At 28.1% G+C, this 26,792-nt stretch overlaps 2 protein-coding genes and 1 long non-coding RNA gene across 14 annotated transcripts; 1 reads left to right on the top strand and 2 right to left on the bottom strand.

Moving 5' to 3' along the window:
* Positions 1-7,223: 7,223 nt before the first annotated feature.
* Positions 7,224-7,768, top strand: LOC126655366 (uncharacterized). Its single transcript, XM_050349524.2, has one exon. It carries the CDS (start codon positions 7,297-7,299, stop codon positions 7,741-7,743), a length of 447 nt encoding a protein of 148 aa, XP_050205481.1. The 5' UTR covers positions 7,224-7,296; the 3' UTR covers positions 7,744-7,768.
* Positions 7,769-7,944: 176 nt separating this feature from the next.
* LOC126655365 (putative pentatricopeptide repeat-containing protein At4g17915) lies at positions 7,945-12,016 on the bottom strand. 11 transcript variants are annotated; one of them, XM_050349520.2, is made up of 6 exons: positions 11,772-12,016; positions 9,959-11,582; positions 9,425-9,479; positions 9,190-9,252; positions 8,661-8,989; positions 7,945-8,452 (listed from the first exon to the last, which is right to left on the bottom strand). In XM_050349520.2, the coding sequence occupies exon 2, from the start codon at positions 11,519-11,521 to the stop codon at positions 10,142-10,144; it is 1,380 nt and encodes a 459-aa protein (XP_050205477.1). In that variant the 5' UTR covers positions 11,522-11,582; positions 11,772-12,016; the 3' UTR covers positions 7,945-8,452; positions 8,661-8,989; positions 9,190-9,252; positions 9,425-9,479; positions 9,959-10,141. The 11 variants fall into 11 exon arrangements, with proteins under 11 accessions (XP_050205477.1, XP_050205470.1, XP_050205471.1 ...); XM_050349513.2 differs by having other exon boundaries at positions 8,661-9,252; XM_050349514.2 differs by having other exon boundaries at positions 7,945-8,443; positions 8,661-9,252.
* A 5,059-nt stretch (positions 12,017-17,075) lies between these two features.
* On the bottom strand, positions 17,076-18,121 carry LOC126657542 (uncharacterized). Of its 2 annotated transcripts, XR_007633362.2 has the most exons (4): positions 17,969-18,121; positions 17,670-17,839; positions 17,378-17,399; positions 17,076-17,280 (listed from the first exon to the last, which is right to left on the bottom strand). It is a non-coding gene; the product is annotated as an uncharacterized LOC126657542 (long non-coding RNA). The 2 variants fall into 2 exon arrangements; XR_007633361.2 differs by lacking the exon at positions 17,378-17,399 and having other exon boundaries at positions 17,082-17,280; positions 17,969-18,093.
* Between the last annotated feature and the right edge of the window lie 8,671 nt (positions 18,122-26,792).

The raw sequence follows: 26,792 nt of genomic DNA, 5'->3' as shown, positions 1-26,792 counted from the left end.
AGTATTTGTTAGATCAAAATTTGAAAGATCATATATTTGATTCTTGTTATATGACTTTCACAATTTATATTTTAATCTTCACCAATAGATTCTAACTTTGAAAAAAAAATCTTAGAAAAAAATGGTTAATTCAGTCCACGAATTTGTGTTTCGGGATCAAACAAATTATATTTTACTTTTTTTATCAATTAGAACTCATAATTTGTTTCTTGATGTCAAATAAATCACGCGTTTGAGGTATAAAGGTTCAAGATTACCGAACCTAAATTAAGAGATTTTGGGATCTAATTAACTGAAAACATATATTCATCCTGGAATTTAGCCATAAAGGAAGATCTATAACTACGTTTTTAAAAGTGGTACTAACTGCAAACTTGCCGGCTAATTTTTGCATTTTGATGTTCAAACAGAATATGTTAAGAAGTTATCGAAGAAGCTGGAGCAGTACCAGATTATATATTCTTTCACTCAAATCCATTGATATATGCAAACTTTAAATACAGGTATATCAGTTTTGCTTTTAGCAAAAGCAATGCTACATTGGATGATAGAGAAGTAAACTTGTAGGTTCTTCAAGCTGTAATGACTTGTTAAGGAAACTAATAAAGGTCGGATTATCTAAAATGAAGCTCACAATACTGGAATTGAATTACCATAAGGATCAGGTTTTAAATCATCCATTTTCTTACTTTGTTTTTTGTCAATCACCAAAAAAGAGCAATATATTGTTAAGAATATAGATATTGTTAGTGATGTACACTAAGTCAATCAAGTTTGACCATATATTGATTTTATTATTTTTTATTATTGATTAGTTGGCACTATTATCACTTTATATTATGATTAAATACTTGAATGGTTAATTCTTACTAAAATCATCAAGTATGTGACTTGATAGTAGAACCCTTAATATTAATAAGGAATTATATTCAATCTATCCCTAATCTTAATAGTACATTAAGACTAAGTATGATGTTGACTTATAATTATATTTTACTAATCATGTATATGTGTTATTAAGTCAAATTATATGTGTAATTTATGAAACAAAACACTGGATGACCCATTGATGGTGAAATTACGCAAGCGTACGCATGCCAACTTGTAATGTAGACTACGAAGTCCTGATATCGTGCCCACAAAGAAAATTTATAGATATAACCAGTTAGGAGGCTCAATTTGAATAGTCGAAAGGATATTTTTGGTTTGATTAAGTAAAGTAAAAGACAGAATTAAACTACTGTAATAAAGGCTTAATACATAGGCGTGTCTCCGCACTTTGACCTTTTTGCACTTAAGGTCCTTTCACTTCATCACCCCAATTTTAAAGCCCTACACTTGTTAAATCAGTATTCTGTGATCCCTCTATCCCAACAAATGTTGATGCTGTTAGAATTTCAATCCATTTATTTATACGTCAAATGGGCATCCAGTGTGGCATAAATCATTTTCATCGAGTCTCCTCTTCTCCTTCATTCCAATTCAAACTCTTCTCCATTTTCTACCCATTCTTCCACAGAGCCTCCTACACCATTGCAAGAGCTTCAAACCAGCGTGATGGAAGGTGGTGATGGTTTTGTTCACTGTGATTGTGGAACTCATGCGCAAGTTAAGGTCTCCACTACTGAAAAAAAAACCCAGGTCAAAGATTCTATACATGTGTTGGGAAAAATGGAAATTCTCAATTAAGGTTTTCACGAATTAAATCATTTCCTGTTAATGACCTTAAGAATGTGATATGTTTGAATAATTTTTGGCTAATTGTTAAATCAGGGTTTTATTAAATGATGTTTGTTAAATTAATGTTTTGAGATTGGCTGCATTGGGGTGTTCAGACAGGTTTCTATTCTTTCAAATGGATTGTGCTTGGTTACCTGAACCTAGGCTGTTGAATAATTGACCTAAGTGCACTGTAGAATCCAAATTGTAGCTTCTTTGACCAGGTTGAAAAAGAATTGAATGGATATGCACATATGGTGGTCAGTAGCATGAGGATGAGGTGACTCATCTGAAGGATGAACATAATGCAGCTCTTCTTCAAGCTGGTGAAGTTAGAGCACTATTGGCAATTAAGGTCTTAGAGAATGAGTCTTTAAAGGGAGAGGTTGAAGCCCTAAAAGAGATCATTGACATGTACAAAAATGAAAACCAAATACGAAAGGAAGAAAGGAGGCTTGTAATGATGGAAGTGGATACAATGAAGGGGAGAACATAATTCAGACTTCCAGACGCATTTTTAGACCCATTCGGACCTAAAATCAGATCTGATTAAACCCATAAATAATGTTTTTGTTGTACTTTATGATTATGCTTTGTAATGGGCCAAACTCGATGTAAAACAAACCCATAAGTTCATTGATGTACAATAGTGTATAAACCGGCCCCACGAGCCCGAGACCCAGCAAACTAGCAACTTCCAGAGCTGATTCCGGTCAACCCAAACTCGGAATCGACTCCAGATCAAACCAGCAGAACTAGAAAGACAAGACGCACAAAACTTGTGATCTGCCTGAAAGCCAATTTTGATTAGATCAATCATCAAAATTTGCGCGAGTGCAAACCACTCAAAAAATCAACGAGGTTTAAAAGTATCATTAACCTTATATGTATATCCAACTGCCCATGAGCGTACCTGCAATGTATACTGCTTCTCAAAAAGCATGTCAATTAACCGGTTAAAGGTTTAAGCATATAAAATTAGCCAATTAATGCAAATCCAGCCCATCACCTAAAAATAATAAGATTACCATGAAAATATAGTATTAGTTGTATAGGTCATTCAAGACTCACTAATAAAATCAATCAAACGTTTACATCCGGTTTAGGCTTTGTGCATGTAAAATATCAAGACCATCCGGACTTTGATATATGCTAGACACCCATAGGGTTAAATGCATGTTTAGGAGTACTTGCTACTTGCCAGTCCAGATCGAGTCATATGCGCGTCCAACATGTTTGCTGCTTTCATACTTGTTTCCAATTTTGATATCCTATGAACTACATGTTTGTCGAGATGAGATGTAAAACGAATATAACCGGTAAAATAAACACGACTAATGAATTTGGTACGCAGCTTCAGTAAGTCATCCACGAACCCGGTCTTTCAGTCTGATGCACGAGAATCTTACTGGAGGCGACTACGGTCTATCTAGTCGGTAGAAAAGGAATTTCCTAGTTGAATTAGGTGACGACTCTATTATTTCAAAATCTTTCCAGATCAAGAAGTCGTCCATAAGCCTGGGCGATCGGCCTATGAAACCCGCTCCGCTCACACCCCTATTCTCAATCTTCTCCTCTAAGTCAGATTCAAAAAAAGGCCTAAATCTCGATCAAAAACTGAATTGAGATACTCATCTTGATTCAGCAAAACAGTAAACAACAGGCATGAGTGATTGCAAAGGTTTGGACCTAATCTTCCAGCCAAAGATCATTCCAAAAGCAAATATTATCTCCTCTACAAACTCTGAAACGTATCTTAAAATGAAACAAATTCCAAATATCATTGTTGTCAATGCACAACTTTCGAATTCCACGCCATATAGAAGATAAATTTCTATTATTTCCAGACATAAATTCATGCCAGTTGCTAATACCCGAACCGTTTTTAGCTAACATGTATCATAACGATAGTTTATTACAAGAAAGAAACTTCCAAATCCATTTGAGCAGAGACTATAATTATTTAATCTAAGAGATGGAACTCGTAAACCTCCACAATGAATAGGTTAACAAATAATATCCCATGAGACTTTGGAAATACTTCTACATGTAGTAGAACTCGACCAAAGAAACTGGCGCATACTACTCTCTAAAGAAGAAAAAATAGATTGTGGAATAGCAAAGTTACACATATATTATATCGGCAGACTCACAAGAACAAATTTAATCAAAATCAAATGTCTAGCATACGATAAAATATTACCTTCCTGAAGAGCCAAATGGTTATTGAAATTATTTTAAAATGGGCAAAATATGGCCAAATTTAGATTCTTCCTACTCAGAGGCAATCCGAGATAAGAAAAAGATAACGCCTCAATCTTGCAATATAGAGTACTCGCAACTGCATTTAATCATTAATGCTCACATTTAGACCAATGATTAAAATTTTGTGAAAGTTTATTCTCAGCCACGGTAAAGAATATAAAGAATATTTTGATCCATTTCCATATCATTGGGTAGAAACATAAGCGTGTCTTTTGTAAACTGCATGAGAGAAACCGGTTCGTGATAGTCTTGAATGATAATACCGCCGATAATACTCAAGATAATAACTTTATAAATTAAGCTCTTAAATCCCTTAAATGCCAACATAAATAGCATGGGAAATAGGGGAACCCCCTGTCAAACTCTTTTCTCCATGGTAAAGTTATTGGAAGGACTTCCATGCACATTAACTAAAAGTTGTGAAGAGCTCAAAAGAGATGAAGTTTGATTCAGCCATTTATCTCCAAATTGCATCTATCATATAACGCTCAAGAGAAAAATCCAAGATACAATGTTGAATGCTTTTGAAAAGTCCAATTTAATCATCAAAATCTGATCTCTACGTCGAAAGAAGAGGTAAATTAATTATATGGCTATCGAGTGACATTCATGAATGATACAGCTTTTAATAAAATTGAATTGATTATCATAAATAACCATCATATGAAATGGAACTAGCCGATTTACTAAAGTTTTGGAAAGAATCTTGAACACTCTGTTGATAAGAGTTGTAAGAAGGAAGTCTTTCAAATCAGCAGCTTCTTTTAGTTTCAGAATCAAAACCAAAAAAGTTGTGTTAACAGCCTTAAGAAACCTCGCTAACGAATAAAACTCATCATAAATACCCATCAGATCATTCTTGAGAATCTGTGATGCTTTAATATAGAAAAACATGTTAAAACCATATGGGCTAGGAGATTACTTAGCATCACAATCACATAAAGCCAATAAGGTTTCTCCCTCTAAAAATATGGATTCCAAAGAAACATACAAATCACATTGCAACTGTATAAGCCGCATGGAACTCAATGATAAAGAAACATAATTGTTGTTCCAATACAGTCCATGGTAGAACCGATAAACTAGGCTTTTAATATCACTCGGACTATTAAAACTGTTTCCATCCATAGTAATCTCAGTAATAAGATTATTCTTAGCATGACTAGAGGCCGTTAAGTGAAAGAACTTGTATTTTTGTCCTCTAAAAGACTTTAATTCAATCTAGATTTTTACAACCATAACAATTAATTTTTTTTGTAACTCCGAAAAATTCTGATTGCAAACCAATAAGAGCAGAGCTTTCCACAAAAAACAAATCTCTTGAGTCCGATAACGGTTCTAGATTGGTAATTTGATGTGGAACCAACCCCACTTTTGCATTTAAATCACCAAGAATAGTTTCGTTCCACTCTTTTACAAGATGACGAAGGCTGCGTAATTTACAAACAATCGGGTAATCTTTCCCCTTATCTAAAATATCTCGCCAAGAACTTTCCACAAAAAAATCATGATGCTTCCATCAAGCATTAACAGACTTAAAAGGACGGGGACCCCAATCAATAGGACCCGAGGATGAGAAAAAATAGGAACAGTATAGAGAAAGATCGAGTTAGAGCCTGAAGGTAAAAATTGGACCACTTGTTAACAATCAAAGAATTAATAAAACATCTATCAATTTTTGATTTTTATAAACTATTTTATCAAGTAAAAAAACGACTATGAAGAGAAACCTCGATAAGGCTGGAATCATTGATAAACCTAGCAAAATCAATCATCAAAGTAGTGAAGGTAGAACAGTTAGTTCTTTCAGAGAGGTCTAAAATTTCGTTGAAGTGTCTATTTGTTGTTTCAAAACAAAGTAGTGAATGAAGAATACCAACTAATTAATACTATTTGTTGTTTCAAAATAATTGTATATTTTATTGTTTTCACATATTTAAGAAAAATATTTAATATTTCAAACTTTTATATATTTATCTTCATTTTCTAGTATATTTTTAATAAATACCATATCAATTTATTTATTTGAAATAATTCATTTATTTGAAATGATAATAATAATGCTCTCATAAAATTCCGACCTTTAGCCTCTTTTCAATCCTACCATAACGTTGAAAACTGGTCATTTTACCCTATTTCGTATTTTTGTGCTTCATTTGTACTCTGAAATATTAAATTGATGAATTTTGCGTTTGGAAAAAATTAAAAATGTTCTCCATATCTAGCATATATTAATTGTATATGTTGAAAATTTATTTAGATTTAATTAAATTAATTAAGAATTTAAATTAATTTTAATTTGATTATGGATTTTAGTTAGTTTTTAAAAATAAAAAACTTATTTGTACTTTTTTGAACTGAATAAATTTATTGTATCTTTAAACTTAGTTAATTAAATGATTTCATCATTTAAATAAAAAATTTAAAAAATTTAAAAAATTAGGGTGCAATTGAAACGAGAAAGTGCAAAATAGGATAAAATTAATCAGTTTTCAACATTAGGGTAGATTTGAAAAGGGGCTAAAAGGTCGGAATTTTTTGAGGTATCAGGCCTAATAATAAATAATAGAAAAGAACTAATGAGTCATAATCTAAGAAGCACGAAAACTTCGACGAAATTGCGTGTCCCGTTTCGAAAACTCTCGGAAACTCATAAGGAAACATTTCGGGCCGTTTTTTTAAATAAAAAAATATAGTTATAAAAAAACCTAAACAGTTCTCAACTATAATTTCTTTTAATCGATTACCCACAATTTTTATTATTTATTTTATCTAAAAATATATTTTATCTTTTTATTCTTATCGGATTTAATTGTGTTTCATTTATTTTATTAATTGGCATAAATGTATAAATAAAATTTAATATATATATATATATATATATATAATATTATATAATTTCTAATATTATAAATATATCCCTATATTTTTTTATTATTTACACGTTTCCCCCACGTTTCGTGTCCTTCATTTTCCGTTTCTCCGTGTCTGTTTCGTGTCGTTTCCGTTTCCGTATCCCATAACTCAAACGGTATAAACGCTAAGCAGTAATTTGCTAAGTCGTGGGATTGATTTTTCTCACAAGCATTTTCCCACCTCCTAATTACCAAAAAAAAATAGAAATTGAGTTAATAATGAAAATGAATTTTTTATATTATGATTTAATAAAATGAAAAATTATTTAATAACTAAAGTTTTAGAACGAGAATAATTTTTACATTTTAGTACAATTTCAAAAATGTAATTAATTACTACTAGCATAGAGGAATAGCAGGCAACAAATTGGTGAGGTTCACAATTTTAAAACACAAAATGGCCACGCTAGGCTTCAACCACACACCAATCCCATCAATTTCAAAATCATTAATTCATCTTCCTCCCAAAACCCACCTCAAATTCTCCAAAACCCAATCAAAATCTCTTCTCTTTGCAACAAATAACAACCAAATTCAACAACCCACTGACCCAGAACCGCAAACGAATGGGTCACCGGAGAACGGCGGCGATGACGGTGGCGATGAAGAAAATAATTTGAAAGGAAATAGAAAGAATCCGCTGTTCAATGTGAAGCTGGGTGATTTATTTCTGGACCCGGATCCTGATAACATATTGGCCGTTGGATTGACGGGTGTACTGGCTTGGGCAAGTGCTCAAGTTCTGTGGCAGCTTTTTATTGTTTCATTTGCTATTCTCACTGCTGCTCTCAAGTATTCCTTTATTGCTGCTCTTCTTGTTTTTATTCTTATTACCCTTCTTTGATCTATACATTTTGATGTGTTGTTTATTTGCATTGCTCAAAATTCCTATTTTCAAGCACGTTTTTAATTGTCGAAAACGGGAAGTGCTTGTGGGAGCGTATTTTTTAATGTTGGATTACGTATTCGACATTTTTTAAACGAGAATGCGTTAAATTTAAAAAGAACTTGGATGTGATGCAATTTAATTGATATCGTGTCTAAGTGGCTATAAACGCGAAAGGTTGTAATTTTTTTTTTGAAAAGTAATTTCATGACTAAAAAGCCGAGACATCAGCCATAACGAAAGATGAAATTTCAGGAGGGACATGCCCCTGCCGGAACTGATAATCAACATTATTTAACTATAGATGAAATCAAAGCCCTTACAATAATTATCAGAATTAAGATTCAAACAGTCTGCTACAAGCAAACCAATTTCATTACGAGGCAACTCTTGTCTGTTGAAACATTCCACCACGTCCTTTGCATCAGACTGAATAACAAAGGGGATAAGATCAGTTTCTATTGCCAGCTTCACTCCGTCTCTTATTGCTTTTGCTTCTCCGATACTCACTTCGACACTCGCTGCGTATCTGCTGTGAGAAGCAGCCTTCACGTTACCGTTGCAATCTCTGATAACCACTCCCACGCTATGACAGTTACTGTGTTTATCAAAGCCTCCGTCTACATTAAAAGGGATTTCAAATTTCTTCTCCTACAATCTAACCAAACTATGAAACTGATTATTTCTTTTAACAAAATTCACACTGAAATTAATCAGTTTGATTCAATTGTTCTAATTGGTTATGTTCTTACACTCCTAAAAGCAGTAATCACCCACGTATGATCATTAGAGGCAATATATATACATGTTTTTAAAAAAATCAAAGAAATTCTATACCAAACAAAATACTAATGTAGAAGAAAAGAAAAGCTTACAAAATGTAATCTGCTACAATTAATTTGAATTGCAACATCTGGAAGATAGTATTTCATTTGATGGCTGTTCTATAAGATTTAATGGTCGTATAAGAATAGATTAAATCCCACCATTATTTCCTGGAGCGGACTGCCAAATTACATACCTAAAACACCAATCATATAGTCCCGTCTTGAAGATCTTTGAATGTTGTTTGTACAAATTTCATTAATTTAGCGGAGTTTGCACAAGAACATTTTGCTGTTGTAAAACGAAGACGAGAAAGTCGTCTCCTCTGCCATTTTGACTACTGCTTGTACCAACTCGGCCAGTGAGCGACTGTGAACTTCTGAGCTATTTTGCAGATTAAATTGTTAGCTAGCATAAATAGAGATGTAAAATCGAGTAATGCCAACTGACTTCGACCAAGCCTGGAAAGAAGTCTAGATATATCTACAAATTTTTTAGGTAAACATCAAAATACCATGCAGCTTGAATCATATAAAAAGTCGCAATTTCGACCACGAGGTAATGCAAAATGAGTCTTACACAAGAACATTTCCAAATGTCAGATGGAATCTTCAGCACCAACTTGAATTGTATCCTTCGTTTCTGCCGCCAAAACCAGTAATCATTAAAAAAATGGATTTCAAACATAAAATTCCTGTTATTATTCAAAAGTTTGATGAGACACTTGACTTTTTGTTTAAACTATAAAACCAAGCAATTATTATTTATAAGCATTGATTTATTATAATAAATACATCAGACAAGAGAAAGTTACCTGTAATTGGAGAAAAGTGGCCCACTGGAATTAAAAATTAGCCTTTGAAAGGTTCCTGCAGATTTAAAGCACCATGTTAAAATTATTTAGTGCAAACCATCAAAAAGGTAGAAGATAGTAAACAGATGCATAGAGAGCATAAGGATTAAAAGAAAGGAGGATAACAGATGCTGCTAAAAAGATGAAATTTAGGATTGAAAATAACTTGAAACATTTTGATTCACACCAAATCGTACATGTGCCATCAAATGTCTAAAATCAGTTTGTCGATATAGAAAAATAAAAAAGAAAAGCTGAAAAAAACAATGGCTTAAAAAGTATAAAATACAAGTGCGGCCATACTACTTTCACAAGATAGTTTCTATGGTAATAACCTCCGGTAGGTATGTTCGTAAAATAAATAAATAAATAAATAGAAACTTGAGCAGGTTCTACGTTAGTGAAATTATTGCAGAGTTCTCACATAGCAAATGATAAATAGTACCGTAAAATAACTAACAATACACAAAAAATGATAAGTCAATTTTCATTAACCTGAGTCTTGTATCCTGAATTCGCATCGTGACAGAGCAGAAAACATCATGGTAGATAACAAAATGGGGCGTTATATTTGGCACAGTGCTGGCAAGCTTCAAACCAAAAAGAATGATTACCAGATTTATTGAATTTTTCCAGCAAATTATTCTCCAGACTGCATCTAAGTGGCCAACAAAAAAATCATTGATGTACAATGAATTGCATTTCTGACTTAAGCTTTCTTGCTTCTTTATGAAAACCAGAATAACGAAGGCCATCAATAACAGCCCGTTTAGCTGATGGTAATATTCGCAAGCCCCTTTTTAAACAAGACAGCAAGAGTTTGGATGCACGACGGAAGCTTCTAGCCTTGCAAAGATTGTGAACCAAGGAAGTGTAAGTAAATGAATCCTTTGTTTTCATTGATTTAAACATCTCTAAAGCTTGATCGATCCTACCTTCTTTGCATAAAGCATCAACCATACAATTTGAAGCAACCAATGGTGAACTGAAACCGATCATGTTCATATGCTGCAAATGACGTTTTGCACCCAAAGTATTACCTGTCCTACACAGCCCATTTATCAAAATTGTGTGAGTATATTCATCACATTCTAGACCTTCTTTTTCCATTTCATCCAGCAATCGGTACGAACCATCCAAATTGCCTTCTCTACAATACATATTAATCAGAGTATTGTAAGATGCTAGATCATGTTGAATGCCCTTTTTTATCATCAACTCCATATATTCAGCTGCCTCTTTAGTCCTACCATTCTTGATTAAAGCACCAACAACTGTACAGTATGCAAAACCATCAAAAGTATAACCCTTTTCAAACATCTCTTCTAATATCTCAAATCCCTGTTCAAACCGTTTAAGCCTAAAACAGCATTTCAAAATTGTAGTATAAGTTATAACATTTGGTACATATCCTGATGCCGCAAGCTCTTTAAATATTCTCCTTGCCGCACTTAATCTCCTAATTTTACACAACCCATTGATAAGAATATTGTAAGTGACTAATTGTGGAACAAAACCATGTACTCTTTGTAAATTCCTGAACAGCATTAGTGCATGAGTAGTATAACCATTTTTACAAAGACCATTAATCATAGTATTAATAGTAGTTGGACATGGGAATATATGATGAAGACTATTATCCATAATATACCCGAAAACCTGGTTTGCTTTTTCAGGATTTCCTAGCTTGAAGAAGCAATGCATCAAAGTATTAAAACTCCAAACATCAGGAGCGATACCCTTATCAAGCATTTCGTTAAACAAGTCAAGAGATTTCGACAACAAGCAGTTTCTAGCAGCACCCGCTATCAAAGAATTATAAGTAACAACATCCGGTTTTATACTAGCTTCTCGCATTCTATGAAGGAGCGAATACGCAGCATCAAAACCAATAAGACGAGAGTACGCATCAATGAGCGTATTATAAGTGACAACATCCGGAAGAACTCCTAACCTTATTCCATCGATAATAACCGACTCTGCTCTGTTCAATTGCTTAGTCTTGCAAAGAGATGCTATATTTATGTTCAGTAATTTAGTCGATAACTTACCAACCATTCTACAACATATATACCTGACTTGACGAAGCAATTGGGCAAGTCACTCAACATCCTTCTTCCTTCAAGCCATAATTTAAACTTACAGTAAGAATCATGGACAAAGTGAACATTAATTGAACGCTACGAGATACTAAGTAGGTAGCACAGACACGAACACATGAAAAACGAGATACTCGAACAAGGACACGGCAAAACAGTGTTATAATAACTGCAATATAATTAGGGTATGAGAATTAGAGATTAAAAACCTGATCAGCACTGGACTCCGTGGCGGTTATATGGATCTTTTGAGCTTGCTCGAACATAGCTGGAAGAGGAAGCTCCTCCATGGAAACCCTAATTTCTGAATTGAATTGAAATTGTAGAGTTTTGTTTTGGGGGATTGAAATGAATTTGGGATTAAAAATTGAATTGGGAATCTTATGGAACTTAGAATTAGATAACTAACCAGAAGTGGTTAGAGAAAAGGAGTTTGAAGAAGATGGAGATGACGATTAAGTATAGCTGGGTTTATAATACTAGTTTTACATTACGTGCTACTCACGTGACTCGTAATGTAACTCGCACAGTTTATAGTTTATGTGTTAGTAAATTTATTATTTTTATATTTACTAAAAACTCTAACTTTGCTTTTTATTCTAAAAAATAGTTTTGGCTAGAAAAAAGAGAAAATAACAAAAAAACTCATAAATCACAGTTACTTTTCACCAATTGCCATTTTAGATAGAGGTATTTCTTTGTTACCATTATTATTTCAATTAATAGCACAAAACTCATTTAGTTTTCATTTAATGCCCTCTTTCTCAAACTTACATATGTCCAAACCTCCATCCTCATTAACTGTTCCATCTTCTTGCATATATATAGCTTCTATTCCTTTTGTGAGGTGGAAGTCACATGGCCGGCCAACAATTCTTTTTTTTTTCCAACTCTGTGCCACTTTTTGGATTTTTTTTCTATGATTTTTCATTTTAAAAATCAACCCCTCACAAGATATAATTTTTTATTCCCATGAAAAAGATGTAAACTATTTGTCATTTATTTTCACTTTTTTGATATTTATTTTCATTTAACTTTTTTGCGAGTTAATTAAATTATAAATTGGATCCTAATTAAATTATAAATTGGAACGGAACCCATGTTTTCTTAACTCAACATTTATAAATAAAATTCTACCTTAGGAAGCAAAACAGAATGGTTTACAAAAAAAGAGTAGAATGATTTACAAAGAAAAAAATGAAAGAGGAATAAAATCATAACTGACTTATGGTTTATATTTTATATCAAAACAAAATCTAATAATGGTTTGATAGGGTCAAACTTGAAGCCTATAATGTAACATGAGGTTCTTAATTTGGTACAGTCAATCATTTAGAAAGAAAGTTTATTTAGCTAAATTCATTTATTTTCTTGTATATTTGTGGTTTGTGTTATGACAGAAAATGAAATAGAAAGTGAGTAAATGTTATGTTGGAAAGCGTGCATAAAGAGAAAAAGTGGAGAGAAGCACAAAGAGCATGCATAGCTGTCAAGTAGTACACCGAACTCATAAACCTACATAAGAATACATTTTCTATTTTTCAAAGATTTGATTAGCATAAGATAAATTATTAAATATATAAATTAATTTTTATTTTATATATTATTAAATAGATTAAGTATTAAAAAAATATTAAAAAAAGTAATGAAATGCAGATGGTATAGAGCAGATACATCTTTAATACATTTCAGATACATTTTTGATACAACTCTGATACATATTTGATATATTTCCAAAACATACATTTCCGATACATATTTGATACATCTTCGATACATTCCCAGTACATATTTGATGCATCTCCGATACATATTTGATATATATTCGATCGTTCAAAATATTTTTTCTTGTTTTTATATATTTTTTCGTTTTGTTACGTGTGTGTGTGTGTGTGTATGTGTGTGTGTGTATATATATATATATATATATATATATATATATATTTGATACATTTATGATACATATTTGATTCATTTTTGATACATATTTGATTCATTTTTTTATACATATTCGATTCATTTTCGATACATATTTGATTCAATTTCGATACATCTCAGGTATATCAGATAATTATTAATTTATTATTTAAAAAAATAAATAGTTAAAAGACGCGTAGGTGGATTAATTTATCTTTTCCAAAATCTTTTGATCGAGAAAGTGAATTATATGTAGTAAATTGGAGTTTAATTAACCGAATTAATTAAACTTTTTAATTTTTATCTTTAATTTTTATCAATTTAATTGAATCAACCGACTAATTCGATAGGTTCATTAATATATTTATACATTTTCCGATACATATTTTATACATGATAGATACATTTTTAAAATGTACTTTATAGATACATCATGATATATATTTATACATGATAGATACATCATAATATATAATTATACATGGCATAAAAATTTAATAATATATAAAAATTGTATTATTTTTGTATTTATATATTTTTTTAAAATTTAATAAATTTAATAAATTTAAGTTTTTAAAATTAAAAGTAATATTATTTTCAAAATTTATATTATATAAATGAATTATTAAGGCATATGGTGTGTATATGAGAAAGGGGGACCACGTGGGAAGAGAGGGAGAGAGAAAGAGAGAAAGAGAAACACATGAGAGAGAAAGGGATAAAAAAAAGAGAGAAAAAGGGGGGACCACCTGATAAGAAAGAGAGAGAAAGAGAGGAAGGGGACACATGAGAGAGAAAAAGGGATTATGTGGAAAAGAGAAAGAGAGACCACATGTCTTCTTTTTATTGGGATGGCATGAATGTAAAGTTTTGGTGTTTTGTGGTATGAATGTAAAATAAATGAGTTAAATGATAATTAGTGTAATTGGAGCCCAATTTTTGGAATTTTTGTTGTTTTCTCTAGAAAAAATATCAAAACTTTTACTTTAGTTAATCTTGTTTGTTTATTTTAAATAAATAATTTTTAACATCAATTAGTTTTAATTTTTATCCTAATTCATCCATATAATTTTATTCTATTTAAATTCTATTTAAAATTTATTTTTTAAAAATTAAATAAATAAATTACATATTATTAGAACTCTAATTATAATATTCTTAATAATTTGGAGACATTAGCTATTTTTTCATAATAAATTTACTCTCCTTTTGGTTGTATAATAACCATAATTAGTAACTAACTAAATTTTAAAATTATATTTATGAGAAAAATAGAATAGGAATTTAAATAATAATATATTGACTAACGTGTAATTTTGTAGTTCAATCAAACTAAAAGTTTAATATTCCTACTAATTTGAAGAGAATTTAAAAAATATAAAAATTAATTTAAATTAAATTGAACAATTAAAAGATGAAATAAAAAAAATATGTCTTGTAGTCGTAGCAATAAAAATAAATCTTTATAATATTAGTTTTTAGATTTTCAAATTATTAACTTTTAATTAGAGTCATTCCAATCATTCAAGTTATTAACTTTTAATTTGAGTAGTTGAGTTCCAATCATTCAAAAACTCTTTTGAACGAAGGTAATTTAATTTTCAGCCAATTGAAATTCTCCCCAACAACTAAATAGAAAATAATTTAGCTATTTTTTCATACTAGTTTTGCATTACGTGCTATGCACGTGGCTCATAACGTAACTCGTCAATGTACATATTAGTAAATTTATGTACATATTAGTAAATTTATTATAATTATATCAATTTTTTATTTATAATTAATATTAAATTAGTTAAGAATTTTTGTAAAATTAAATATAAATATAATATATTCGGTTATTAATTTTCTTTTCCATACTGAATTTATTCTTCTTTTGGTTTTATAATAACCATAATTAAATATTTAACTTAATTTTATTAATAATATCTTAAAAATAATAAGATAAAAATTTAAATAATAATATATTGACCAAATACAATATTTTAATTTTATAGTTTAATCAAACTAAAAGATAGATATTCTTATTATTTTGGAGACAATATAGTTATTTTTTACATACTAAAAATTAAATGGAGATAATTTAGCTACCTATTCTAATTAGGACTTTAATTACAATAGTGATTAATTAAATAACTTAAAAACTAAATGGAGATAATTTAACTACCTGTTCTAATTAGAACTTTAATTACAATAGTGATTAATTAAATAACTAATTAGTTAATGACTATAAAACCTTTATTTAGTAATAAACTGAAAAGGATTATTCAGTAAATTTGCATGTCCCCCCCTCCCATCCGTGCTTTTATATATAGTATAGATTAAATTAACGATATTCTGTCAAAAACCAAATAAATAAATTACATTGTAATACAGTTTTATCCTAATCAGGACTGTAATTCTAATATAGTGATTAATTAAATAATTAATTAGTGAATCACTATAAAATCTTTATTTAGTAACAAATCAAAAAGGATTATTCGATAAATTGATTGTCTCCCCCCCGAGATCCGTGCTTTTATATATAGTATATAAACATAATTTCGCATTACGTGTGAGACACATGGCTCGTAACGTGATTTGTCAATATATATATTAACTAAATTTATTATTATATTAATTTTATTTTATTTATAATCAATATTGAATTAGTCAGTGTTTTTATTAAAAATTATATAATATTTTAATTTATTGTTTTTAAACATCAATTCACATAAATGATATTTATTTAATTTAGTTAATACGATTACTGTTATTATTATCTAGTAGCAATATCCATTTATCTAATCAAGGAAAGAGAGTAAGAAACCCATAAATTGAAAACGATTTATAAAGCAATTTAGATTGATGCAATTTATACATGCAAAAATTTAGAGTTGACATAAAAAAAACGTTGTATCTTTTATTGCATTAGAACAAGGTTATGCGTTTGAATCTTTTGTTAAGTTATAGTCACTACAACAAAAATGATTTATTGTAACATTAAAGAAATGTTACTTAATGCTAAATAAACGTCGTTTAAAATTTAAACCAACATTTTTCACAAATGTCATTGGAATGTTACATTTGCCGGTGTCGTTATGTGTTTAAGTGACATTTAATACAAATATTTGTAGCCATTTATTGTAACGTTTATAAATATTTATTGCGACATATATTAAATATTATTATAGCACTTTTATAATGATATTTATTAAGTGTCGTGATAAGTATTTATTTATACTGATTATAATGTCTTTTGCAATACTTATGGCTAACATTATTTATCATAATATATATTTAATATATTAGTATAACTTTTTTTAATATGTATTAACTGCTTAGTCAATTCATACATGATATAAAATAAAAAAAACAAAGTAGATCTATCAATAGAATAAATATATAACAAATTTTTATATATTTTTAACATTCTTTACAAAATTATGTAACATTTTTCCACATTCTTTACAAAATACACTCTGATATACTACTGCGGTGCTACTCTCAACAATCCATATAAACTTTAACTTTTCTATTTCCAACTCTTCTTTGAAGAGGACATTGACATAATTCATGCTAGAAATACTTTCAGAAGAAAATACAAAACGTTAAAATTACAAAAATAGGACAACAAGCGACAAATACGTACCAATACTATTGAAAATTTTAAAAACCTAATCAACTAACAGGTGATTAGAAGTGAAGCTTTGGGCATTACCTAAGCAATATCAGAATCAAAGCTTTCTCTAAGGACATCAGCTGGAGTTAAAGGGCTAAGGAAACAATTTGATGAATCAGCTTCTCAAGAGGTATTGCTATCTGCATAAGAAATTAAAGAAATCTGAATCCATGGTAATAAGGATTATAAAAAAACAAATAAATTGCATAGCTAGAGTGAGATTCACTAAAACGTAACATTCCAATATGAAGAAATGTTCCTGCATAGATAAAAAACAAATCAGGAAATTAATTGAAAATGCCTTTAAAAAGAATGAATATAAAATTAAAAAAAAATCTAGTAATTCAAAAGCTTGGCAAAAATAAAAATCCCCCAAATAATAGAAATAAAAATTGGATGGAAAGGAATGTTTGGTGACGTAGTGATGTATATGAAATTATATTATAATTGAACTGGTATTTCAATAAATATAATAGAGATAGTGAAACAAATGACAAATAAATAATTTGAAGGAAGTAAAAGATAGTACCTGATGTGGTGAGTAAATATAAACCAACAAATGTCAAGAAAAATGGCACAGAAGAGAAGCACTATGTAGGTATCGTCCCAAACTCTAATTAATGCATGCGTTTGATTGCCACCAAAGCGAACACTGCAATTTCCAGATTAATGAGCAAACTTTGTTGTGCAATTCTCCCACTAATTCAATCAAATCAATAAATTCCAATGAAATTAAACTTTTAGAAAAATACAAGCGCTCCCCCTCTTCAATTATCAAAAAGAAAAAATACAAAGAAAATTAAGATTGAACATCAAGTAATCACGTACTTTCATTTTTTTTATTTTTCCTTCTCGATTTGCTAGATTGTATTCATGGGAAATTTTTCTTTTATTCTTTTGAATTATATAAGTGATAGATTTTACTAATGAGAGACAACCACGATTAGAAAGTGGTTATTTAGAGATAGAAATCATGGAGAAAATATAGGCTGAAAATTAGTCATTTTTAGTGTTATTTAAACAAATGTCATTTTAATATGTTTTTGATATTTACATTGACGTTTATGAAAAATGTTATTATATCAATGTTACAATAGGTCATTATTGGTGTAGTGAGTGAAATTTATGAAACGTAATTATCCCTAAATGATTTTTTAGTTGAGTAAATTACTAATAGTAAGTAGTTTTAATTATAATTGAAAAAAAAATTAATTTAGTTAATATTTGTAAGCTAATTAAGAGTTTGTATTGTGATCCAAATTTACCAAGAGTTTATCTATAAGAGCTTGCATAATATTTAGCAATTTAATCGGTAGTTTTAATAATAATAAGAAAAATTAGATTCAGTTAATATTATAATCTCATTAAGAGTTCGTATTGTAATCCAAATTAACCAAGAGTCTATCTACAAGAGTTTGTATAGCATTTAATAATTTAATTTAGTTAATATTTAAGGGTATTATCGTAAATGTGCTTGTCATTCCTCCCATCCGTACTTTTATATATAGTACAACTTGAATGTGTTCTCAGTCAAATAATTTTTTTATTGGTGAAATTAAAACTAAAACGAAAAATGAAAAGTTTTAAAAATGTATTTTTTACTATTAAATGATGGCAATATTAACTTGGGGCTTTTACTATTGTATATCACCCGTATGTAATACAGACTATATACAATTTTAAAAAACAGATTCACATCTGAAAATATCATATTTGATATTTCATATCCGATTTCATATTTGAACGAGAAGAAGGGGAGGACAGATGCGGTGTGTGCGAGTAGAGAAGGAGGGAGCGACAATAGCGGTAGGCGGAGCAGCGGCGGCCGGGACGAGTAGAGAGTAACGGCAGCAACAAGTAAAGGGCAGCGGCGGGTGGTAGATCGTGGTGGTGAGTTTATAAGATGAATATTAATGTTAATGGTGGGTGTTAATGAAAAGAAAGAAGGAAAAATAGGGTTTTAAGAGAAATTGCCAAAAGATTTCTTTTACTTCTAATTTGTCCGGTGAACTTTATCTTTAATTTTTTTCTCAAATTCACCGGATTGCGGTGGCCAAGTCAGGAAAAAATACACCGGAAATTTATTTGGTGATAGATTTGAAGAAAAATAAAATAAAAGGTCATGATTTTATATAAAAACTTTTAAAAGTCGTGATTAAAATAAAATTTCGTGTAAAGTTTGTGGTTTTTTTTTATGAAATTAACCCATTTGTAAATTAAAAGTTGTGTTGGTATTGTTTATAAATAAAAAAATGAGATAGTATTTTGATAAATATTTCACTTTTTTATAGCATAGGATAAATTTGTCTACTAACTTTGAGCTAATAAAAAATGTACAACTCTATAATTTTAATAGAAACAGACAATTTCAAAAATATAATTAATATTTTAAATTTTTATAAATTTATTTTTATTTTATTAAATACTACGATTAATTCAGTGTTTTGAAAGAATGAAAATAAGTAATGAATTTTAAGATAATATACAAAATTAATTTTAAAAATGATATTTTATTAAAAATTGGGAGGTATTTAAGATAAAAAAAAGACAGAAAATTGTATTAAAATAATAGAATACTAATTAATTAATACTATCCGTTGTTTCAGAACAATTATCTATTTTATTATTTTCACATAATTTTAAAATATTTAAATATTTAAATCTTTATATATTTATCTTCATTTTCTAGTATACCTTCAATAAATACCAAATCAATTCATTTATTCGGAAAATAATAATAGATAATAGAATAGAAATTGAGTTAATGATAAAATTAATTTTTTATATTATAATTTATTAAAATAAAAAATATTTAAGAGCAAAAATAAAGTTAAGTGTTGTTTTAGAATGGAGAATAATTTTTTACTTTTAGTACAAATTTAAAAAATGTAATTAATCTTCTATACATATATATATATATATATATATTTATATATATAAAATTGTGATAACCAACGGAGCTCTCACATTCAATCTCACCAAATAGAATTTTTCATGAATTCTCACATTTTTAAAACTATTTATTTTAATTTAATTTTTATTAATATTTAATTAAGAAAATTTGTAACCTACTTAAACTTCTAAACTATATGAAATAACTATTATGTTCTATTATCATTCTTTTGAGAATTGAAAAGTCAAAACAAATCATACTTATGAAACTTACTATACGACAGAGAAAAAATAATTTAAGCTAGCGAAATTCATATATCTATACTATATATAAAAGCACGGATGGGGGGGGGGACAGGCAAATTTACTGAATAATCCTTTTCAGTTTATTACTAAATAAAGGTTTTATAGTCATTAACTAATTAGTTATTTAATTAATCACTATTGTAATTAAAGTCCTAATTAAAATATGTAGCTATATTATCTCCAATTTAATTTTTAGTATATAAAAAATAGCTAAATTATCTCCAAATTAGTAGGAATGCCTATTTTTTAGTTTGATTTAACTACAAAATTAAAATATTGTATTTGGTAAATATATTATTATTTAAATTTTTATCTTATTATTTTTAAAAATATTATTAATAAAATTAACTTAATTATTTAATTGTGGTTATTAAATCAAAATAAGAATAAATTCAGTATGTAAAAAAATTTAATAACCGAATATATTATATTTACTTTTATAAAAAAATTTAACTAATTTAATATTAATTATAAATAAAAAATTAATATAATTATAATAAATTTACTAATATGTACATTGACGAGTTACGTTACGAGCCACGTGCATAGCACGTAATGCGAAACTAGTATATATATATGGATGTATATATGGATGATCTTATAATAAATAAATCCGGTGATTGTCGTGTAACCCACTTTTGTTTGATAAACAGGGTAAATTGTCCCAACTACAAGTATAGTTTTAAAATTTTGAAAGTTTATCTTGAACCTTGATACTTATAGGTTTTGATATATTATCTCTTTTTTTGATTTCAATTATAAACATTATCTTCTCTTTTTAGTTTCTAATTGTTGTTCAATCACTTATTGTATATGAATTATAATTCATATTGGATACCGAAATTCGGTTGCATTTTATTGACTTGTTGAAGAGAAATCTATAACTATTCTATAAGTGTGAAGGAGAGGGGGGGGGGGGGACAGACAAAATTACAATGTAAGCCTTTAATAATTAAAATAATTACGAAATTATATACAAATTTAATTCTAATAAAAATACAAAATATAGAAAGAAATAGTCATTCCAATACACATCACTACACTAAATTATAGCAAAAGGACTAATGTAGTTCGGCAATATTTATTGATATATATATATATATATATATATATATATATATATATATATATATATATATATATATATATATATATATATACTTTAGCTTTCAATAATCTAAGGATAATTATAAAGGTATAAAAATTAATTCAATAAACAAGAATTTGAATTTAAGTCTACTTCTAAGTTCTAACTAGCTATGAGTATTATAAGTAAAGGACTCATTACGTTAATATTTTTTTTTCTCTCTCTATATATATATACTTTGATGAATCTGTTGAAAAATGAGTTTTAATAATTTTTTTTTTGTTTGCAATGATTTAAATTCTCAGTTTTTATTTTAATTTATTTTTTTAATTGTGCTAATTAGGGTTTTGTTAAAGTGCAGACAGTTTTGAAGGTGTAAAAGGTATGTAACTTTTTTTTTTTGAATTGTGCTAATTAGGGTTTTGTTAAAGTGCAGGCAGTTTTGAAGGTGTAAAAGGTATGTAACTTTTTTTTATTGATGTCAATATTATCTCATATGAATTTAAAAAAAAATTACAAATCTAATATATTTTTGTTGATTGGGTTGTAAAATTCCAGTACTAGCTTGAAACTATATATATATATATATATATATATATATATATATATATAACTTTATATGTGTGGGAATGGATGAGATAGGCAAACTAAATCTAATTAATGAAAATATAATTTAGATCAAATAAGTTTAAAATTGTATAGAATATCATTTAAATCACGTTTTACATTGATACATGCATCTTTTATTGTGACATAGAGTTACAAAGTTCTACTATAAGATGACCCTTTTTATTTACTATTATTTTTCTGTATGAAATTTATAAGGTGACTTTTTTTATTTAATATTATTTTTTTGGATGAAATTTTCTATTTATTATTAATATAAAATTTATGATTGAAATACCTTTTGTGACATGGATAGGACAGGACAGGGTGTGATGTAATAGAGGTATGTGTTTCAGTAAAGATATGTGATGGAACAATAGTTTAATTAATTGGCTTAATGGTAAAAAAAACCCAAATCTTTACGATTTGTTGCAATTATATCCAAACCTTTTAATTTTTGCAATAATATCCAAATTGCATTATTTTGTTGCAATAATATCCAAATTGCACTTTTTATATGAATTTTTTTGAGTTTTTTGTCATTTTTTGGAACTTTTACTATATAATTATACATCAAAACATAATAATAGCTTAATATCTTAATAAAAACAACAAGTCTAGCCATCAATTTGACTATTATTGCTAAAAAAAATACAATTTGGATATTATTACAACAAAATAATGCAATTTGGATATTATTGCAAAAATTAAAAGGTTTGGATATAATTGCAACAAGTCGTAAAGGTTTGGGTTTTTTTTGCCATTAGGCCTAATTAATTTAATAAAAAGATAATATTTTATTAATTAAACACAAATTGGAAAAAATACAATCCCAATAAAATATAAATAATAATATATTAGTAAAACAAAATACATATAAACATGTAATTATAAATAACGGGTCATATTAACAGCGTTCGCGTGCGTAGCACGTGGGAAAGGACATGTAAAATTACAATATTAACCTTCAATAATCAAAAAAATTTATAAAATTAAATATAAATATAATTCCTATTAAGAGTTTAATAGTAGAAAAAAATAATGATTTTTAAAGAGTTTAACATGAACACAAATATCAAAATATACACCATACTAGAATTCTTAAATTTTCGTAATTATTTATAAAACAGATTAATAATTTTAATAAACATAATTACCTCTATTAAATAGTACACCACTTAAACTCCTATTCAAACACTACTAACTCATAATGTTTATACTTAAACATCACTAACTCATAAGGATTTATAATTACGACATTTGGTTGATAAGTTATATACTTTTAATCAACCACTATGTCTTATAAATTGGGTGATACATTTATTTGATTATTATTGAAGTTGAAGTCTTATCTCCATTTTATATCTTAAGTAGTTTTTTTTTAATTATTTATTTTGGTTGTTTAGTTGTTCGTAAATAAATATTTTTAATAATATAATATAATTTTTAGATTGAAGTTTAATATATATTTTATTTTATTTTAATTTTGATAAAAGGAATTTAAAACACACATATGCATTTTTCCATTTAATAACATTTTTGCAACAATTATTAAGTGTTTAGATTTGAAAGTTTTAATTAGATGGATCTCTATTTGAAGTCTTTATTAAACATAACACTAAGTGTTTAATTTTAACATGAAATTTTCTAAAAAGAATTCGAATAGACTGCCCCCAAAACTTATAGCTAATTGTTTTGTTTAACTCAACATAAAATTGAAATTTGATTTTCTATACACACTAATTTACTTATCAAACTAGACAACTGTAATTATGAATTTTTAACAGCACAAAAAAGAAAAATAGGGCTAATCTAAAACAAAGTGAAAAAGAAAACACAATCCTAATAAAATATAAATAATAATATATTATTAAAATAAAAAATATCTAAATATATAATTATAAATAACGGGTCATATAAATACCGCTCACGTGCGTAGCACGTGGCGAAAAACTAGTATATATATATATATATATATATATATATATATATATATATATATATATATATATATATATATATATATATATATATATATATATATATATATATATATATATATATATATATATATATATATATATATTAGCCGTATTATTAGAGAATGATGGTTCATACAATTACTAATCTTATTCATGAAAATAATATCATTAACACATTTTAAAATTTAGTTACTTTCATATCAATTTTAGTTTTTTTTTTTTATATTTGATGTAGCTTTGAATTTCTTTTGTGTTAGTACATCTATAGTTTGTGTTCTTGGAATTTCATCTTTATTTAAAAACTTTGAAAGGAAAAGTTTTCATTTTTTATTTATTTAGAAACTAAATAGCCAAGAAAAAAAAATTTACATATTGAAGTTTCTTTTTTATTCCAAATCGCATTGATTTTTTTTGTGGTAGGACATGTTTTGTGTTCGTGGCATTTCATTTTTATTTGAAAAAAGTTAACAGGAAAAATTTCCATTTTTCATGATTTAAAAATTATATAGTCAAAATCGAATTGTATGTAACAGAAATTGAATTACTCACTTTTATCTTTTTTTTTTAATATTTAACTAATATCAAGTGTTGTTTTTTTTATTTACATGTGTAAAATTTTAATATTATCTAATTGATTGCTTAAGTTTATTGTAAGTTGTATATTGATGAATGACTTATTTATTTAAAAACCCCCCACCTTTAACTCTTTTTGCGTTTATATTCCGACCTTGGAAAAAAGTTACATATACTCTTCGTTGTCTTTTTTTCGTCTCTATCCCAAATTTCAGAAAAAGATAATTTATTGAAAACAACTAAATACAAGGATTATTTTATACCTTTTTCTATTAAAAAAATTACAAACAAATACTTCAAGTTCAAAAAATGTCAAATAAATTCTAAAATTAATTTTTTTTAATTTTAATAAAATAAAATAATAAAAAAACACCAGAATCTGCTGGAGCCGCCCTGAAAAAGGAGGAGCAGCAACTCCTCCGTCCATGAAGAGAGAGCTCATCTTCCTTTGTGTTCCTCCATGGAAGGAGGAACACGATGTTCCTCCATAAACGGAGGACGGCGGCTTTTCCGGAGGACGGGAGCGGTGGGTTGTTTTTTTTTTTAAATAATTTATTTTCTTTAAAGAGTGTTTTTTATGGAAATTGAATTTTTATTTGTTCGACGGAAATATTTTATTTGTTTTATGTAAATTGAATTTCTTTTACGGTTTTTGATTTATAAAAAATTATTGATAATTAATAAATAATTATTATAATTGATTTTTTAAAGAAGAAAATGTTTTTATATAATTAATAACATTAACGTCTAAAGTTTTTACAAATGAAAAGAGGTCAATTTAATACCTTGAGGACAGTGGCGGAACCAGAAAATTTTTCCAGCCCAGGCTAAATGACATGTAACTAATGTATGATAAATATCATTTGCATAATATTTATACTATAAAAAACAACAGCATATGCTACATAGCAAATAATTTAGAGAAAATCATGCCTTGTACTCCCTCCGTCCCGTTTAAGAAGGGACAAATGAGTTTTGCACAAAGATTAATAAAATAAGACCATATTATATTTTGTTATGTCTATCCTTATTAATTAGTATAGTTTCTCCTAATAATAGAATATATGTATTGTAAATTGAGTTGCATTTAATGCATAATGAAATAACTAAAGGGATAAAAGTGGAAGTTCAGTAAAAATTGGCACAAAAAACACGATATAACCTTCTTAGATGGGACAAATAAAAATGGGATATGTCCCTTCTTAAACGGGACGGAGGGAGTATGTTTTTTTAAGATTTGTACAATGTTTTGCGTTTACTAATTTTTTATTTCTGTAAAATACATGAAGATTTATCAAAATTTACCTAATAATCTACTAAAATCTTCCAAAAGCGTATCTTTGTAAAAATAATATATTGACTTTTGCAAAAAAAAATAAAAAATTAGAACATACTTCTACAAACAGTGAGCCGGAAATAATATTTTTGTAAAAGTAAAATATAAAAAGAAAAAAAAATTACCCAAATTGGAGGGGAATAATGGGAATTAATTTAAAAGAGAAAAGATTAGAAACTTACTAAAATTGACACTTTTTGGTTAAAGATATTTGAAATGTTAACGTTAAAGAAATTGAGGATTGTGTTAGAAAAAAAGTAGTTTAAAAAATTTGGTTAAAAAATGGAGAACTAATAGAAATTAATTGTTAAGTTTAAGAATTATTTGTTGGGTGTATAATTTGAAAAAAGAAATGTGGGTAATGATGGAAATTAATAGCATAGTATTTGACTAATTGGTTAGTAAACTCGGTAAAGTAACCCCTTTCAAATTTCAAAAGTAAGTGATTAAACGACATTGTCGTTTACCATGGCTGAAACTCAGCAACTTCACGCCGGGCTTCGATGCTCACACCTCCGACTCTCGATTTGCCGACGGCAGCCATGGCTCAAGCCTACCCTAGCCTGAACGTGGTTCCACCCCTGTTTGAGGGTAGAGGCGAAAAATAAAGACAATGTCAAATGTATATATGACTTTTTTTTAGATCAGGGTATAAACGAAAAAAATTACAGGTGGATTTTTTAAGTAATTAAGGCAACAAAAATAGATAGAAAGGGTAATTAATTAGCAATTATCATAAAATTGTAGACAAACCATGCGTGGGTAGATAAAAAAAATTGAGTGAAACCAAGGTGGCACAACAATGGACCCCACTTTCGAAACCCTTTCCGTTGGCTAGCTTTGACTCGGGACCACCACGGTCCGCTCGAA

The sequence above is a fragment of the Mercurialis annua genome, linkage group LG7, assembly GCF_937616625.2.
Source record: "Mercurialis annua linkage group LG7, ddMerAnnu1.2, whole genome shotgun sequence".
In the NCBI taxonomy this organism is placed as follows: domain Eukaryota; kingdom Viridiplantae; phylum Streptophyta; class Magnoliopsida; order Malpighiales; family Euphorbiaceae; genus Mercurialis; species Mercurialis annua.
The sequence above is the reverse complement of the archived record's forward strand: the minus strand, read 5'-3'. Positions and strand labels throughout refer to the sequence as shown.